General features: G+C 45.7%; 2 protein-coding genes across 2 annotated transcripts in view; one reads left to right on the plus strand and one right to left on the minus strand.

Annotated features, from left to right (window-relative positions):
* LHFPL4 (LHFPL tetraspan subfamily member 4) overlaps window positions 1–9,346 on the plus strand; it is a 32,506-nt gene extending 23,160 nt beyond the window's left edge. Inside the window, exons 2-4 of the mRNA XM_069084008.1 lie at window positions 1,173–1,409; window positions 4,569–4,585; window positions 5,258–9,346. Coding sequence (XP_068940109.1) covers window positions 1,173–1,409; window positions 4,569–4,585; window positions 5,258–5,434 — 431 coding nt within the window. The 3' untranslated portion in view covers window positions 5,435–9,346. The remainder of the gene's footprint in view (window positions 1–1,172; window positions 1,410–4,568; window positions 4,586–5,257) is intronic.
* Window positions 9,347–17,418: 8,072 nt separating this feature from the next.
* SETD5 (SET domain containing 5) overlaps window positions 17,419–17,577 on the minus strand; it is a 73,793-nt gene continuing 73,634 nt past the window's right edge. The window contains exon 28 of the mRNA XM_069084026.1: window positions 17,419–17,552. Within this exon, the coding sequence (XP_068940127.1) occupies window positions 17,465–17,552 (88 nt within the window). The 3' untranslated portion in view covers window positions 17,419–17,464. The remainder of the gene's footprint in view (window positions 17,553–17,577) is intronic.

The raw sequence follows: 17,577 nt of genomic DNA on the forward strand, positions 1-17,577 counted from the left end.
TCTCAAGGGATGTCATGGGCCTAGAGAGGATACCAGGGGTGGGGCAGGGGGGATGTAACTAAGTGGACTTTTTGGTATTCTTATTAGGCTGAAGACCCCTGGGGTAAGTATAGGGAAAGTAGTTTTGTAGGTTGGGGATAATGAGAGGCAACCTTAAAGTGAGCCTGAGTTTGGGGGCGTCTCCACTTTATCTCCCTTACCTCCAGATGACCAGAGATGCATTTGATGGATGTGAGTGTTCCAGATGGGGTAATGAGTTCTGAGAGGCCAGCGGGGAGTGGGGTGAGTCCATAGGCTGCCTTATAGAAAGGAGCCCAGTATTGGAGACGAAGCCCCGCTGACTGTCTCCATAAACCTTGGAGACCAGGAGAGCTATCCTTGGTACTGGCCAGAATCAAAACTATCTTCTTCCTGCTCCTTTTCCTTCTCCTCCTACTTTTCCCCACCCCCATCATCTTCATCCTCATTCCCCAAAGTATTTGTGAAGGGCCCTTGATTTTGGGGAGCATCCATTCTAAGACAGTAGGGACAGAGTCAAAAGGACAGAAACAGGAAACCAGGGGCTACGAGTACACAGGCAAGCAGGTTTCAAATCTCTTAAGTACCTTTCAGGACAAGGAGCTGACTAAGGTCAAGTGTGCGGTAGAGAAGAGAGGGGAGGGAAGAGTTCCACAATCTGGGGTGATGGCAGGTTGTCAGTTTTTCTCAGGTCAATCCAGAACAATTTCAAGGAAAAGGAGATTCCAAGAGTCATTTAAATAAGGTGAAGTGAGGCAATAAAAAAGACTTTGGAGGTTTCTGCTCCTAGAAGTCGGTTAACAAACATCTGTTAAGTGCTAACTACATTCCAGATAATGGGCTAGGGTCTGGGGACACACAAAAAGGACAAAAGCATGGTCCCTGCCATCAAGGAGTTCATATACTAGAGGGAGAAGACATGTAAATAAAAAGGTATGTACAAGATACACCAAGGATAAGTAGAAAAAAGCACTAGGAAAGGCAGCGCGCTGAATAACCACTTCTGTCAACTGGATGGAGTCATGCCTCCATAGTTTGGAGAGAATATCCCCCAAACTCAGGGGAATATGGCCTTTGTGAGTAGCAGAGGTAATGAATCTCTTTTCTCCCTCCTCCCTGGCTGCCTCCGGGATCTGGTCCTCCCTTCCCTCCAGCTCTCTGCCTGGTCCTGGGCTGTATGATCTTCCCCGATGGCTGGGATGCGGAGACCATCCGGGATATGTGTGGGCAGAAGACAGGGAAGTATTCTCTGGGGGACTGCTCTGTGCGCTGGGCATACATTCTGGCCATCATTGGTATCCTCAATGCCCTCATCCTCTCCTTCCTCGCCTTTGTGCTGGGTAACCGGCAAAACGACTTACTGCAGGACGAACTCAAGACAGAGAGCAAAGGTGAGTGGGGAGGACGGATGGCTTGGTGCGCTCTGCATTGGCCAAGTTCCTGCTAAGACAGAAGGGCTTCTCCGTACTCCATGAGCGCTCCTCAGAGCTCTGAATTCTGAGGAGAGCTCATAGGAGAAGGGGCAGGGTACAGGCGGTTGGGGGGCAGGGAACATACTTGAGCAGGCCCTTCTTGGGGGGCCTGTCTGCCAGCCCAGAGATTCAATTTAGAGAGGAAAAAAATATGTCTCCCTCAGCCTGAGAGAGGTAGAACCAGGGGAGCCTTGGATCATTTGTATGCTGTAACCATCTCCGCTCTGAGCACCTGTCTGAGGGGGGCATAGAAGCAATGTCCTGAGGGTCTGATCAAGAGGCCAGACTGTAAGCCTTTTACCACCTTGATTTGTGAGTCAGAAGACCTAAGTTGGGATCCTGGATTGTCCCACTGCCTGTGGTGATAGTCACTTCACAGGCTATCTGGAAGGGACCTCAGAAGTCATTCAGTCCAACCCCTTCATTTTGCAAATAAAAAAATGCACACATACAGAGGAATGATTTGCCCAACATTATGCAGTGGCCAAGTTAAGATTCGAACACAGGTCCTCTGACATCGAACACACCTCTTTTTCCATTGGACCAATGCTGCTGTTCTCTGGGCCTGCTTCCTCATCTGCAAAACAGGGAATAATAAACATTTGCACTACTTATGTCACAGGCTCAAATGAGTGGTTTTAGTGATTTCATCAGAGCAGGGAGCTTGATGGGAAAGAGCTCCCCCTCCCAAAGCAACTAGAACACCTCTGTGACCCAGAATCCTCTGGATGCGTATGGGGACACTGGGAGTCTGGGAAGGGACTTTCTTAAGGTCACACAGTCTATTTGTCAGAGGTAAGACTTGAACCCAGGTCTTTCTGACTGAGACCATCACTCTATCCACAGCATGAGGCTTCTTCAATGTTGGCTGTCAAATGACATGATGTATGGAATTAAAGAGTTTGATAAACCTGAATGCCAGAAGAAATGGAAGCTATTACTATCATGGGATTTCTCAGATGAGGTCTGTAGGGACTGTCTCATTCTACCCCAGGACCATCTGGTTGGGGCCATCTTTCAGGATAAGCGCACAATCCTAGTCACCCACACCTGAGAGTTCTTTGCCTGGCAGCTGAGGTCTAATGGCTGAACTAAACTTATCCTTTGTATGGACTCTTTTACCATCTTACCTGTCCTGGCCCCATGAGGCACATCTTCTTCCTCCTCACTCCTGGCCTCCAAGAGCTTAGCTGCTCTGGTCTCTCCCACAAGTCAGCCATAGAAATGTTCAGGTGTTCCCTCTTGGAGCTCTCTCCTCCTCCTGATCTATAGCTAGTTTTGTCCTTGGGCTCACTTTCCCCTCTGACCCAAGCTGCTTTTCCTCAGTGATCCACTCAACCCACACAGCTTCAACAGCCCCTAGATCCTCCACCCACCCACCCTGCTCCTAACCAACTTGAAATCATGAGGCATCATCAAGAACTCCACTAAGCTGATTCTCGATTCTTTGAACTAACAAGGCAGGAGGGCCATGCTCAATCCAAAACCTTAGATAAGGAAAAAAAATAGATTTGCTTTTGGAATGGAGTGAATTATACCTGCTGAGCCTTGGAGCATAGAACATAGATCGTCAGGGTTGAGAGGGACCTTTGAGTGAATCCAAAGCCCTCGTTTTATGGATGGAGTACTGAAGCCCAGAGGGGAGAAATTATTCAAGTAACCCAGTTAATTAGCTACTGATTCAGCACAGACCTCACCATTCATTCTTCCTCTCCCCTGAGCTCCACCCAAGCCTCTTCTCAGAATCCTCCCCAACTGTTTTTTTTTTCTTTTGGAGGAGTAGGGAAGGTTTATTAAATATACTATATAACAAAAGTCAGATTTTTTTTTCCAAAATAATCTTTTATCATCAAATAAATGAAATTCCAAAGATGTCTCTTCTGTAACATGAAGAAAAACTGTGTACAGTTACTCAAACCTGTTTCTGTTCATGTCACTATTTCTATAAAATGACATCCCCTCATGAATATTAGTGCGCTTAGATGTTTTCTCTGGACTGTGCAGGGTAAGACTATGCAATCTCCATCTTCTGTACCGAATACTCCTTTTGGATGATAACGGTTGAGGCAGGGGTGTGCTTGTAAGTGTTTAACAACCAGCTCTTAAACAACCAGATCTATAGGGGGAAAAAACCCTGTACATATCACACACTTTTATGTTTAATCTGCATCATTATTTTCTCTATCACTTTCCTAAGTCCAGACAAGCAACAAAACAATAAATCAAACCCTGATTTGTGGTGCTCCCTGGTTTCTTAGGTTTAAATGCTTACACTAAAGATTCGACATTGACCTGTCCATTGGATGCTGGCTCCAGCACACATCTGGGTTGAAGGGGGAGGTCACTAGGAATAGCCCTCCTTGGGGATGGTTTAGAAGAGAAGGAATAATGACTTCCTCTGGCATTTACCCCTGAAGTGCATGTTCAGGGCCAAAACCAGTCCTGGGAATTTAGAGAAGGGTCCCTTGAGCTTATGTAAAGGGGCTCTGGCCTCAAGGGGAGACCAGCCAAACAGGCCCTGGGGACCTACACCGGCCAGAACCGTTGGGGAATGTGACAGAGCTGTCTTCATTTCCCGTTTTCCTCACCAGACTGATGCAGTAGAGACTCCTGGATAGGGAAGCGAAAGGCCTTGATTTAATTGCTGGAGCAGCTCCTTAGCAAACTGTGTGATCTTGAGTGGGTTACTTTACCAATTCAGGCTTCAGTTTCCTCATCTGTACAATGAGAGTACCAATCTCGATGACGTTTGAGGGCAATCAGTGAACCTCTGCTACCAGTCTGAGAGACAAGATTAGGGACTAATCCTTCACAGGAGGAAATTCCGGCACCCATTCTGAGAGGCAAAGGTTGGGACAGGTTAAAAGAGGGTTATTCTTCAGGTTTCTGGTTCAGGCCCTTCTCCCCCACTGGCTTACCTTCCACACATAGTGACTGAATGTCTGTTCTCATCTGAGAGGCAGGACTGGGATGGGGCTCAGGAGGTCATTATCTAACTCTCTCTTTGTCTTTCTGTCTGTCTGTTTCTCTGCCTTCTTTTCTCTTTCCTGGCCCCATCCTGATCCCCCTACCTTGCAGATTTTGTTGGCTCTGCGGTAAGTTCTGTGTTACGGCCTGGTGGGGAGGTCCCAGGGTGGGGGGTCCTCCCCTGTCCAGTTTCTCACTCACAGGGACCCTGAAGGGCAGGATCTCAAGCCAGAAAATGATATGAGCTCAACTTGTCCAAACCTCCCTTCCCCATCCCTCCATTTGAACCCCTGGGGCAGACCCTGACATCAGACTACTCTCACAATAGGGCTGCCCTCCTGCCTTCCCCTGCCTACCTCCCAATCTCTAGTCCTGGCCAAGGGAGCAGATGGGGGTGGCTTCCTGACCTCATGCAGGCCTTTCCCTCTGGACCCAGGGAAGGCCTGGGCTCTGGTTTCCAATGACACTGGACGTTGTAAAGAGAACCAGACTGCCCCTGAGTCTTTCTGGGTTTCTTTTCTCCATGTCCCCTCTATCTTCACTGAAGGCATCAGGGCCATATTAGGCCTACTCCCAGGCCACGAAATTTGCAATCACCAATGGTGACTCAGTGACCAAATCTTTTGGTTCCAGATCATAGGGGAAACCCCTCTATCCTTCTGGGGTCACCCTTCCCTCTCCCTTCCTGGCACTGGCCCTCTAGGGTCCCCACCCACAACTGCAGGCTCAGTTCTCAGTCTGGGGGCTGCCCCGCCTGGTGCTGACTCCCTCTGTCCTGGCCCCCCTCCAACCCCTCCCAGAACATAACAGAGATGCTGCCACTGGGCCTCGCCCTCTCTGGAGGCCCCGGACTGGACTCTTTCCCGCCTTTTTCGGCCAACGACGGTTCAGTGACGTGCACCTCGAAGCCTCAGATGCTGCCAACCTCCCTCGGGCGGCCTCCCCGAGACCCTGCTCTCCCCAGCCAGCTCACCTAAGATGAAGATGACCTGCCTGGAGGGAGGGATCATGGAGTCCTGGGGTCATTCACCCCCTCCTCTCTTCACCCAACATCCCACTGGCCACTGACCCCACCGCTTTCACTGGGGTCCAGACAACTGCAGTTTTATGTCAAGACAAAAAGATCACCTGGATTAACTGCCAAGATACAGAGATGCTGGGGAAAGGTCCTGGACAGCTTTTCCTCCATCTCCCCATGTTCCCCTTTCTTGCCCTTTCATGCTGAACAGGAGTGACTACTGGACCTGGGCAGGGGGGAGGGGGCTGCTTTCATTCTGGATTGGGCTCCAATCTCCTGCTGACCTGGCTCAGGAGGACTGCTCCACAGACTGGGCCCAGCCTCAATGCCCCTCACCTGCCCCCTGGTCTGGGCCCGTTTTGTACAGCACAGAATTCTCAGTTCTTTTGTTGGCGGGGATGGGGGAGGGAGAGTGGAAGAGGGGCCCAGAGACAACATTCCTCTCCTCCATCTGCCAGTGGCAGAAACTGTCCTGTTTCTTTGATACTTTTATGTGCAACTTGAACTTGCAGCTCACCTCCAAACAGGGTACTCCCCATCCATCCCCCCCCCCAACTCTGTTCCACCGTGTCCCCATCTTCTCTCTGCACTGTTCCCCCCTCCAACCAGGGGACTCCACCACCACTTCATGCTTTAAGCCCATTGTTTTGGAAACTTAATGGGGCTGTAAATGGGGCCAAGGGAACAGGTGAATGTGTGTGTGTGTGTGTGTGTGTGTGTGTGTGTGTGTAATGTGGGCTGTAGGTAGTCAGAGAGAGAATGGGCTTCTTGCCTTATCTCCTTCCCCCATCCACCCACCCTCTGCCTTTCTTTCCAGAGTGGAGAGATGGAATGAGGGGCACCAGGGGAAGTTCATGGGGTCCACTGAATTGTAGGAACAGAGCCACTAGCCTTGGGGACCTCAGTGGGGTTTGAAACCCTTCTTTCAACTTTTTCCCCATCCCTCTCCAAAAGAGTGGGTGTCCCCATTCATTCTCTGTCCCATTGCTCATGCCCATGGATTTAGATTGGATTATGAAGATCTCTCAAAATAGCCCCTCAAAGTGGATTAGAACCTTTGCTTATCCCCTACCCTACAGGAAAAGACAGAGCTCCTGCTTCCATACATCCAAGCCCCACCCACTTTCTAGAGCTAGGAGGCTAGGTCCTGGATGGTTTGGGATAGGGGTGGATTCTCAGAGGTCCTAGACCTTTTCAGATCCTTTTCTTTCTTTCCTCACCCAGGGGAATCATTCCATTCATACACCTCCACTCTGGCCCCAGCACTGTGCTCCCTTCTGACTCCTTCCCTTCCCCCCCTCAAAGAACTTCATAAAAAAAACAAAACTCAACCCAAATCACACAGCAATGCTACAATACAGTTAGAGTGAGAGGGGGCATGCTGATCCCATGATCCAGTGAAATGACAGGATGCCACAGCCTACATCCCAAAGGTGAGGACAGACTCATCTGGGGATGGGAGTGGTATGAAAATGAGTTCTTTGAACATACACACCAAAGTTCAACAGGAGAAGGCTCCAGAGTGAGGGAAAGGCAGATAACAGTAGTAAAATGAAGAGAGAGAGATGATGGAGGGAAGAGACCTAGGGAGCACAAAGGCTACAAAGAGGGAAATGAAGGAGAAAGAGAGAGGGATACCTATGGGGGGAAAGAATGGGAGGTTCGGGATGGGGATGGGGGAGGGAGGGAGAGGGACATAAATTTGGAGAAAGAAAGAAAGAGACAGAGAGGAGAAAGGCTGAGGGAGTGAGGTAGAGGAAAACAGGGGCATAGAGGGAAAGAGGTATTTGGAAAGAGATGGGTAAGAGGGAAAGAGAAGCAGAAATGAACAGAGGCAAAGGGAGACCGATGGAGAAAAGGAAAAGCTTACTGAGCTATGGAAAGGAAGAGGAGACAAAGACAGAAGAAAGGGATAGGAAGGCACATCTGGAGAGGGAGAGATGGGAAGGGAAGGAGAGTACAGAGATTAGAGAGAGAGAGAGATTTGGAGAGAAAGAAGGAAAAGAGGCTGGAGAGTGAGAAAAGGCAACAGGTGGGGAGAGAGAAGGAAAGGGACATAGAGCTGGGGAGAGAAGGAGAAGGAAACAAAGACAGGGAGAGAGGGAGCAAGATTATGAGGGAAGGGGAAAGAGACAGGTGGGGAGGCAGAGATGGAGAGAAACAAAAGGAAATATATAGAGAGAAGACATGGAGAGTAAGGAAGAAGTTCAGGAGAGAGGGATGCAGAGATTTGGAGAGAGGAATAGGGAGAGACAGATGGGGAGAATGGAGGGGGAGACAGCTGGAGAGCAAGAAGGAAAGAGACAGAAGAGGGAGACAGATGGGGAGAGGAGAGGAAGATAGGCAGGGAGAGAGAAAGGGAGACAGATGGGGAGAAAATGGGGAAGCAAATATGTTTTTAAAAAAGAAAACTGGGAAACAGAGATGGGGAGATGGATACCAAGACAGATGGGGAGAGAGGAAAATGGAGATGAAGAAACAGGAGACAGAGATGGAGAGACCAACATGAGGAGGGAGACAAACAAAAATGGGGAAAGATGGAGAGGAAACATTGGGAGGGAGAGGGACAGTGGGAAAGGGAAACAGTTGGAAACAGGGAGGCTTAGGTAGGAAGGGGAACATGGGGAGGGAAATTGGAAGAGATGGTGAGGGAAGCAAGGACAGAGGGAGAGAGAATGAAATAGGAAGAGGATAAAAGGGAAACGGATGAGAAAGAGGGAAAACTTATTTGGGGAGTGGAAGAGGGAGACAGAGACAGGAAGAGGGAGGCAATGGGAAGAAAGGGAAACATGGAGAGAGCAATATGGAAGGAGACTGAGATGTGGAGGGAGGGGGAAGGAAAGGGAGATAGGGATGGATAGGAGAGAGGGACAGGGAGTTGGATGGGGAGGAAGGGAGGGGGCATCATATGGGGAAGGATACTGACAGATATGAAGAGATGGAGGTAAGGATGGGGAAAGTGGCTTACTGTGAGGAGAAGAAAGCCTACACCCAAGGCGTTGAAAAATTCCAATGTTGCAAATGAAGAATGAGGATGTAAGGCCCCCTGTACACCCCAATTAGTCAGGGTGGAATTACTTGTCTGAGCCTGGTCTATGCTCGGGGATGTGGTGGCATATGGAGTGTCCACCTCCCCGGAAACCATAGTTATGCTTCCCTGGGTCTCTCCTCTCCAAACACTCTGGGACAGGGAAATCCAATCCTAACAGGCTGGAGTAGGTGGGCACGGAACTGAGTTAGGGCTATTTCCTTTTGCTGAGAGAGTAGGGAGTAAGGGGGCCCGGTAGGCTTCATCAGAGGACAGATCTCCTATTCTGACAAAGCTGAGCCTGTGGAGAAGAGGAAGGGAACTTGGATTCCCTGGAGACAGAGCTGCAGGGAAAGAAATAACGATAGTACAGCCTCTCTGAAGTTGTAGCCCAGGGCTGCTCCCCAGGGAGACATGAGCAGACTGAGTGGCCTTGGGAATGGGTTGGAGGGCAGGGGAGCCTGAGGGACATTAGGCTGTCATGGAACACTGCAATAAGACATAGCCCAGGGGACTGGCCCAGAAGTTTTTCAGACATCTATCTGATGCTTTCAGGATCACCCAGCTGGATCAGACACTTGGTGCTTTGGCCAGCATTATGTAAGTGGGGCTGAAGCTCACCCAGGTCCCTCTTCCTTGGCAGCCCATAAGCATCAAAGAATTTGTTGGAGTACTGGAGGAGGAAGGGGTAGACTTGCTTGGGCTGATTCATTCCTAGGGGAGTGAGGGGATTGGAGCAGAAGGGAACTCTGTCCAGTGTCTAGACTTAGGAAGGCTAAAGGGACAGCTGGATCTTGGGCTCCAATGAATGGACGAATAAAAAAGTATTTATTAATTGTTTAATTTGGGCAAAGCATTGTGCTAAATACTGGTGACAGAAAGAGAAAATCAAGACAGTCCTACTCTTAAGAAGTTCACATTCTAATAGAGGGGGACCACATATTGGAAGTTTCAGCTGTAAATCAGATGAAAAGTCAACTGTCCTTAGGTGCAGCATCAATACGGATGGTAATGCATCTTTTTCAGTAGTCTTCTAGGCACCTGAGCAGTACAGGGTGGCAGCCATATCTGAATGAGTGTTTGGAATTGTCTCCAGATCCAACCCTGGAAGCCTCTCACTTCTGATTGGGATGGGTCCATTAAAGCCAACCTAAGCCAGAGGTTCTTAATTCGGGGTCCTTGGATTCACAGATAAATTTCAGGGGGTCTGATGAATATGGACTGGAAAAAATGTATCTTTACTTGCACTAACCTCTAGCTGAAATTAAGCATTTCCTTTGATATTTGAAAACATGATTCTGAGGATTACACAGGCTTCAGCAGACTGGCAAAGGGGTCCATGGCACAATAAAGGTTAAGAATTCCTGTCCTGAGCAGAGGCACCCAAACTTTCCCCCACTCCCCTACCCTGGCTCAGAAAGACTCTGGGAACAGGAAGTGGCAACCACACCCATAACCCAGGAAGCTACCCAGTCTTTCAGACATGTCTAGGTAAGGTTTACCAAGTCAAGGTCATACCTATTTACTCTGAGTTGGGAATTCTTAGAGGGACTGACTTTAGTGGAGGAAAATTTCATCTTTTGGAGACCCAGTGGAAAAGGCTACTCAATGAGGGGGATGACAGATTATAGGTTTCAGGCAGAGCCTTGAAAACTCCTCAGAGGTCACCTATTGGGATTCATGACCTGGTGATAGTGGGAAACCAGAGAGGGTGAAGGGTTTAGGTTTTCATGTTAATAGAGGAAGGATGGATGATGTTGGTGGTCTATCAGAGCTCAACAAACCTCTGCAGAGCAGTGCCCTCCTTCAGATGGGACTGGCGTGAAATTTGGGGAAGTGAAGATAGGAATGTCCTTTCTACAAAAGCCATGTCCATTCAATATCTCAACCAAGTTGGCCCTCCCTCAGTTGCCACCCTCCCTTCTGGTCTGGGGTTCCTGCCAGGTGAAGCGGGGGTGGGAAGGGGGAGCTCCAGTCCCCAAACAGCTGGAAGCTTTGTCCCCAGTGGTGGTGCTGGTGAGGGTCCTGTGACATCTGTTGTTAGCCTAGCTTGGTCTTGTGAATACTTCATCAGTCAGCATAGTTTGAGTGTATCTTCACTCTTCATTGTTAGACATGGCAACCTCAGTTTTGGTCCTGGAGCCCCTTCGATGCTGAATTTTAGCTTCAGTGCAGGTGGAATGGTGTTCAATAAAGGAATTTATATCACCAGTTCTGACTGCTTACTCTGATTCAACTCCTAGCTCCCAGACAATCCAGTAGGCCATGGAATGGCATTCCTGGTGGGTTTTCTCGGGTGCTCACAGTACTTTCCCTTTGTATAGTAGCCTACCCCAGTGCCTGGCCATCTCTAAATCTGTGTTGGCAAAAATCTACCTTTTCATTATGCAGTAAGTCACAAAGCTATTACTGATCTTGACTCAGTGATCCTGCTTCTAGCACAATTCCCTAAGGAAGTTATTGACAGAAGAGAGACCTAACTATGCAGAAATACTCTGAGGCAAATATTTGCTATATGAAAAAAACTGGAAACAATCATTTTATCTAATGACACTAAGTTAACTTGAATCATCCGTGGCATATGAATATAGTTGGATATTATATATTTGTGCCTTAAGAAATTACAAGAGGGGCGGCTAGGTGGAGCAGTAAATAGAGCACCGGCCCTGGAGTCAGGAGAACCTGAGGTCAAATCCAGCCTCAGACACTTAACTCAAAAAATAGCTGTGTGACCTTGGGCAAGTCACTTAACCCAATTGACCTCCAAAAAGCAAAAAAAAATAAAATTACAAGAGAGTGTGACATAATGGATAGAGGGTTGGCCTTATATGGTGGAGTGGAGAGAGTACCTACTATGCACTTACTGGACCTGAGTTCAAATCCCACTTCTGATGCTTGCTATCTGTGTGATGTTAGATGAGTCCTTTGACCTCCCTGGGTCTACATTTCCTTATCTATAAAATGAAGGGGCAAGATTAGATGAACTCTGAGGTCCCTGTTAGTTCTACATCTATCATCCTATGAGTAAGAAAGATCTGAGTTAAAGTCTTGTCTCTGACATACAGACTGTGTGGTCTTGGGCATGACCCTTACCCTCTCAGTGACATTCTATAAGTTATAGATGGAAATGATAGCTTTATTGACTTTTATGACTTTATTGGTATAGGGAGCTCTACAAAGGAAATTCCCTCTACCAATGCAAATTCTACCTTCTCTTCAAATTAGTCTTAGAGAGTTGCCTAAAGCATTAAGGGGCTTAATTTCCAATTTGCATTGGCAAATGGAATTTATACGAAGTCAGTTAATAACATGAATGAAATGGACGGGTTCCCCCCTCCCTCAATATTCTTTTGACCCCAAAATATGGAGAAAACAATGAAACATATTAAGACTTAAAAGAAACAATGTGAACTGAAGGAATTAGCATCAGGATGATAATATACACACACTAGAGACAGGTATATAAACAATCATAGAATGGGGACAGCATTTGGAAAAGCACAGGGAGTTCACAAAGGGAACATGGAAATAAATGGCAGTTTTGTTAATTGACGCATTAAAAAAAATCCCTCCAAACGGCAAATAATGGTTATGATCTTTTTCTATTCTTTTGTGTTGATTTGAATGTGACCAACTTGTGAGTTATAGAAAGAAAAAAAAATCAACTGTCATGTCTAAGACAAGTTAGTGTAGATCTTATTATGTTCACTTCAGAGATAAGAGACTGAAGTACAGAAAGAAGGAACTTGCTCAAAATTATTCTGGTTATAAGTAGCAGATGTGGAATTTGAACACATATTATCTGACTAAATCCAGAGCACATTTTCAGCTACGATTCCAGTTGCTGTTGCCGTACTTTGGGAAACATGTTGCTATTGCTTGCAAGGCTGCGGATGCATGGGGCAGTTTGACTTGACCCTGTTGCCATCAGATCCCAATATTGCCATGGTTATTGTATCTGTATTTGGAGTATTTCCCATTTGTCCACTGCTGGAAGAAAAAATTTTGGACCTTTGGCTTGTGAAAAAGTTCAAGAGGCTAGTGTAAGTACTGTTGGGCCAAATCCTGACCTGATTAGTCAAGCACAGGATTAAGAGGTCCTAGGAAAATAGGATTCAGAGTTGGAGGAGATCTTGGGGGACATCTAGTTAGGTAAAGGAAATTGAGGCCCAGAGTAAGACAATGACTTGTCCAAGGTCACATAAGCATTAAGTAGAAGAGCTGGAATTTGAACCCACATCTCCTAACACCTTTATTATAACTATATCCTGTTCACTCTACTGGTTATGTTTCCAAGCCTTTGAATAATTATACTTTTCTAAAAACTATTTCTTGAGTCTTAGATGTTGAGGGTTAGCTTATGGTTTTCTCCCTTAAATACCCCTTACTTGTTTTAGGCAATCAGGGTTGGGTGACTTGCCCAGAGTCACACAGCTATTAAGTGTCTGAGGCTGGATTGAACCGAGGTCCTCCTGACTCCAGGATAGGTGCTCTATCCACTGTGCTGCCTCCTTTCCCCCGTATTATAATTTTGCAAATCAAATTCAAACAGCAGAAAAAAGTCCCTGTAGCTAAAACCAGAAAGGCCTAGGCTTGGGCTCAGAGCATATTTATTTTGTGGGAGGAAATAGCTTAATGAAGAGTTGTAGTCTTGGATTCTCAAATTGCAGGCTCATCGATTTTGAGCTCAAAGGTGTTTTGGACCTTAGAGACTCCCTCATTTTATAGATGAGAGAACTGAGGCCAAGAAGTCAGTCATGTCCAAATTCCAAACCCATCATTCTTTCCACTGCCTCAGTTTGGGTTGGAATTTTGTCTTTGCCACTCTAAAGAAGCTATGTGCCACAGGCAAGTAGATATCTCTGGGTCTCAGTTAACTTTAATGTGAAACAAGGGAGTTGGATTAGATGGTTGTGGGGTTCCTTCCAGCTCTAATGTTTAATGGTTCAAAAGGATGATTGGAAATCCCAAGGCACGATCTCTCAGTTTCATTATCCTCATCTGTAAAATGGGGAAAATGCTCATTGCACAGGATTCTTAAATATCAAATGAGACAACGGATACAAAAGTACTTAGCCACCTACAAAGTGGCTATAGGATCATACAGGTGTTTTTCTGTTGTCATTCTAGGAAGTCAATCCAGGATGCAGTAATGTCTTTCCGTTGCCATGGTGATCTTGCTAGGGTAATCCCAGGAAGTATTCTACTCTGGCATGTATATATAGATGAATAGATAGAAACACGCTCCCAGGTCCAACCAGGTTCTCCTGCTCCTTTGTCTCTGTAGTAGATCAGGATGAATTCTGATGGCAGGATTAAAGGTTACGGAGGCTTCACTCCATCTAGGTTGATGGAAAAAACAAAACAAGCAAACACAGTCATGTCATTTGGGCAGGGCTTTCTATTTAGAGAGCTACTCAATAGAGATGACTTTGGACTGTCAAAATAAAAGTGCTGGGTTGAGATTTTGAGTTTGGGACAGGATATTGCTAAGTTCCTTGCCCTCTAGCACAGGGATTCTTCAGGTTTTTTTTTTTCTTTTTCCTTTTTGTCATGGATCTCTTGAATAGTCTGGGGTGTCTATGGACCCCTTCTCAGAATTATGGATTACAAAGGAAACTAAATTGAAATAATTATCAATATAGGCAGCTAGGTAGCATAGTAGAGAGAGTACTGCGCCTGGAGCCAGGAAGACGTCTTGAGTTCAAAACCAGCCTCAGACACTTCCCAGCTGTGTGACCCTGTGCAAGTCATGTAACATTGTTTCCCTCAGCTTCCTCAACTGTAAAATGAGCTGGAGAAGGAAATGGCAAACCACTCCAGCCAAGAAAATGCCAAATGGGGTCATGAAGAGTCAGATATGATTAAAAAAAAAAGTGATTGAATAATCCACATAGAGTAACTAGGTGGGGCCAGTGGATAGAGCTACTCCAGGAAGACTAATTTTCCTAAGTTCAAATCTTGCCTCAGATACTTATTGTGTGACCCTGTGCAAGTCATGTAACATTGTTTCCTTCAGCTTCCTCAACTGTAAAATGAGCTGGAGAAGGAAATGGCAAACCACTCCAGTACCTTTGCCAAAAAATCCCAAATAGGGTCACAGCGTTGGACACAACTGAAAAATGACTGGACAAAAATTATCAATGTATTTTTTTTTTAAAAAGAGGCCAAGTTAAAAAAAAAAAGCCAAGTTTATGGACCCCGGATTAAGAATTTCTCTTTGAGATTATAGGCTGCAAATGGAGTTTTAGAATATCTCTAGGTGGTGTCAGCATATTCAGACTTGTGAAAATTTCAAAACTAAAGTTGTTTGAACGTGAGATGTGACTTAGGGTGGTGTTTTTTTTGGAGGGGAAAGGCAGGGTAATTAGAGTTAAGTGACTTGCCCAAAGTCACACAACTAGTATGAGTTAAGTGTCCAAGGTCAAATTTGAACTCAGGTCCTCCTGATTCCAGGGCCAGTGTTCTTTTCTGCGAAACCTAGCTGCCCCGATTTAGGGTGCTTTCTAAGAAAATATAACAACTTATAGGTGCAAATGAATACTGTCCTTCAATTTAGTCATCTTTAGACATGGTTCCTGTCATGAATTTCAATCTGACACCAAAACGATTGACTAACCATTCTTTTTCTGGATTTCCCATCTCACTTTCCTATTTGCACTATTTCTTACCTTACACAAACATTATCTTCTTACCATTGGTTGGCTTAAAACCAGTGCTAAGTGTAGCTTAAAAATGGTCCGTCTGGGGATCTGAGGAGTTGTGAAACCCAAGGCAATACTACACATGGGAAAAAATCGCAACTAGATCAGAGATCTGGCTAAATAAGGCTTTTGTTTTGTTGTGAAGGAGAGAGAACGTTGGCCTGTGGCTAGAAACATGAATTCACTGAAGGCTCCTATAGCATGAGGAGGGCTGGTAGGAGGAAAATGAAAACTTCCCTACAGCTGTCCAGATTAGCATTGCCATTAATCCTCTTCTTCTGGCTAGTTGTCTGCAGATCTACGTTTCATCAAATTCCTCATTAATACAGTAGAAAGAACAATGATCTAGGAGAAAGAACCAGTTTCTAGTCTCGGCTTTGTACCAGCAGTGAAACTTCCAAGTCTCTGGGTCTCATCAGCAAAACGGAGAAAATACTTCCTGTCCCAACCTTATTTGTTGTATTGGACAAAGCTGAGCACATTGTCCTCTTCCAGGTTTTTGTGACAGCTCTCCTGGGTTGCTTTCTATCTGATTGCTCTTTCTCTTTTGCTGGCTCCCCAGCCATACCTGGCCCCTATGGTTGCCCCTTGAGGCTTTATACTGAACTGCTTTCTCCTCTCCCTATGCTTTGTAACCTTATCAGCCCCCCTGAGTTTAATTCATCTTTTATGCAAATGACTCTCAGAGCTGTACTATATATCCAGCCCATCTTTTACCTGAGCTTCAGTCCAGTATAATCAACTATTGGACACTCTGAACTACATGTCTTGGAGACATTTTAAACTCAGCAAGTCCAAAACAACTCACTCTTTTTCCCTAAACTTTTCCCCTTCCAAACTTCCCTGCTTCTGCCCAGTCCTTCCAGTTTTTTGGGCTTTGGAATTATGTTATTTCCTTCCAGTTTTTTGGGCTTTGGAATTATGTTATTAGCCTTGACTCCTTCCACACAGCCACTCAGTTGCCAAATCCTCATCTCTTCCATATGACTGCTCTCCATTTACCTTGGTTCAGGACCTTCATCCATTCACCTAGATTACAAAAACCTTCTAATTGGTCTCCTTGCCTCAACTCTTACTTCCAGTGCTGCCAAAATAATTTTCCTTAAATTAAGAGATCTGATCCCTTCTCTATGCAACCAACTCCAGTGACTTCCTATTGACTCTAGAATAAAAGATTGTCTTCTACTTACTTTTCAGAGCCCTACAAAACCTGTCCTTAACTCACCTTTCCAGTGTCAATTGATGTTCTTCTCCCCTCACACTACAAACCAGCCTAACTGGCCTTCTCTTTGTTCCTTGCTAATGACACTCCCATTTCTCCTCTCCCGGGTCCTTGCTGTGCTATTCCCCAGGCCTGGAATGCTTCCATCTTTACTTTGGCTTTATAGTCCCTCTCTTTCCTTAAGGGGCAGCTTAGGGCACCAGGAAGACTTTCCAGATTCCCCCCGCTGCTAGTATTCTCCTTTCCAAATTACCTTATATTCAATCACTTTTGCCATGTTATAAATGTGTATGTATGCACACACATATACAGAACATCACATTTATGCTATTTTTTAATATATGCATTTCTCTCTCCCATTAAAATGTTCACTGCAAGAAGGGGCTGTTTCACTCTTTGTACTTTTATCTCCAGTGCCTGGAACATCCAAAAGCCCTTATTACTTATTAACTAATTTCTTTGCCTATCTTAGAGCACTGACTTAGATGTAAACAAATCAGACTCTGAACATGAAGACACTTCCTAAAGTTCTAATGATTCTGTGGTCCTTACAACTCTGCCCTACAACTTACGAAGCCACAGTCTACTTTTTCTGGGAGGGTTCCTGCTATACTTAACAGGCATCCAAATGCCTATTACCACTACATCTCCAGTTATATTTCAAGACTTCAGAGGACAGAGATGGCATCTTCCTCACCTAGACAGAACAGCCACTCATTAAATCTTTTTGGAAAGAATGTTTACAACAGAGTGCTAATTAGGTCAAGTGTTCCATAGCTGTGCGAGCCAGTTATTTTCTTCTAACACCTCAAACCCTCCCATATTTCATCATTGTATATCCCTGGGTCATAGAAAGATTTGATTAGTGCAAATCTATCTCCACTCGTGGGAAAACTGTTACTCCCTCAATGGTCCAGCCTCACTTTTGCACAGGAAGGACAGCATCATTATAAACAGGTTAAAGTATGTCACATTGAGAAGAAGTAAACTTTTAACTTTTTGATTATCAAGGTAAGTATTTTATTATAAAAATTATTACATCTCTTGTGAAAGTTCAAATGTTACAGCAAGGTGTAAACACTCCACTTGAGAAAGAAGTGACACTTCTTCCCTTCCAAGAGTTCTCCCCCCCACCCCCCTCCCCCTCC

The sequence above is a fragment of the Petaurus breviceps genome, unplaced genomic scaffold, assembly GCF_028583685.1.
Source record: "Petaurus breviceps papuanus isolate PSGF00001 unplaced genomic scaffold, PetGlider_PUasm1.0 174, whole genome shotgun sequence".
Taxonomy (NCBI): domain Eukaryota; kingdom Metazoa; phylum Chordata; class Mammalia; order Diprotodontia; family Petauridae; genus Petaurus; species Petaurus breviceps.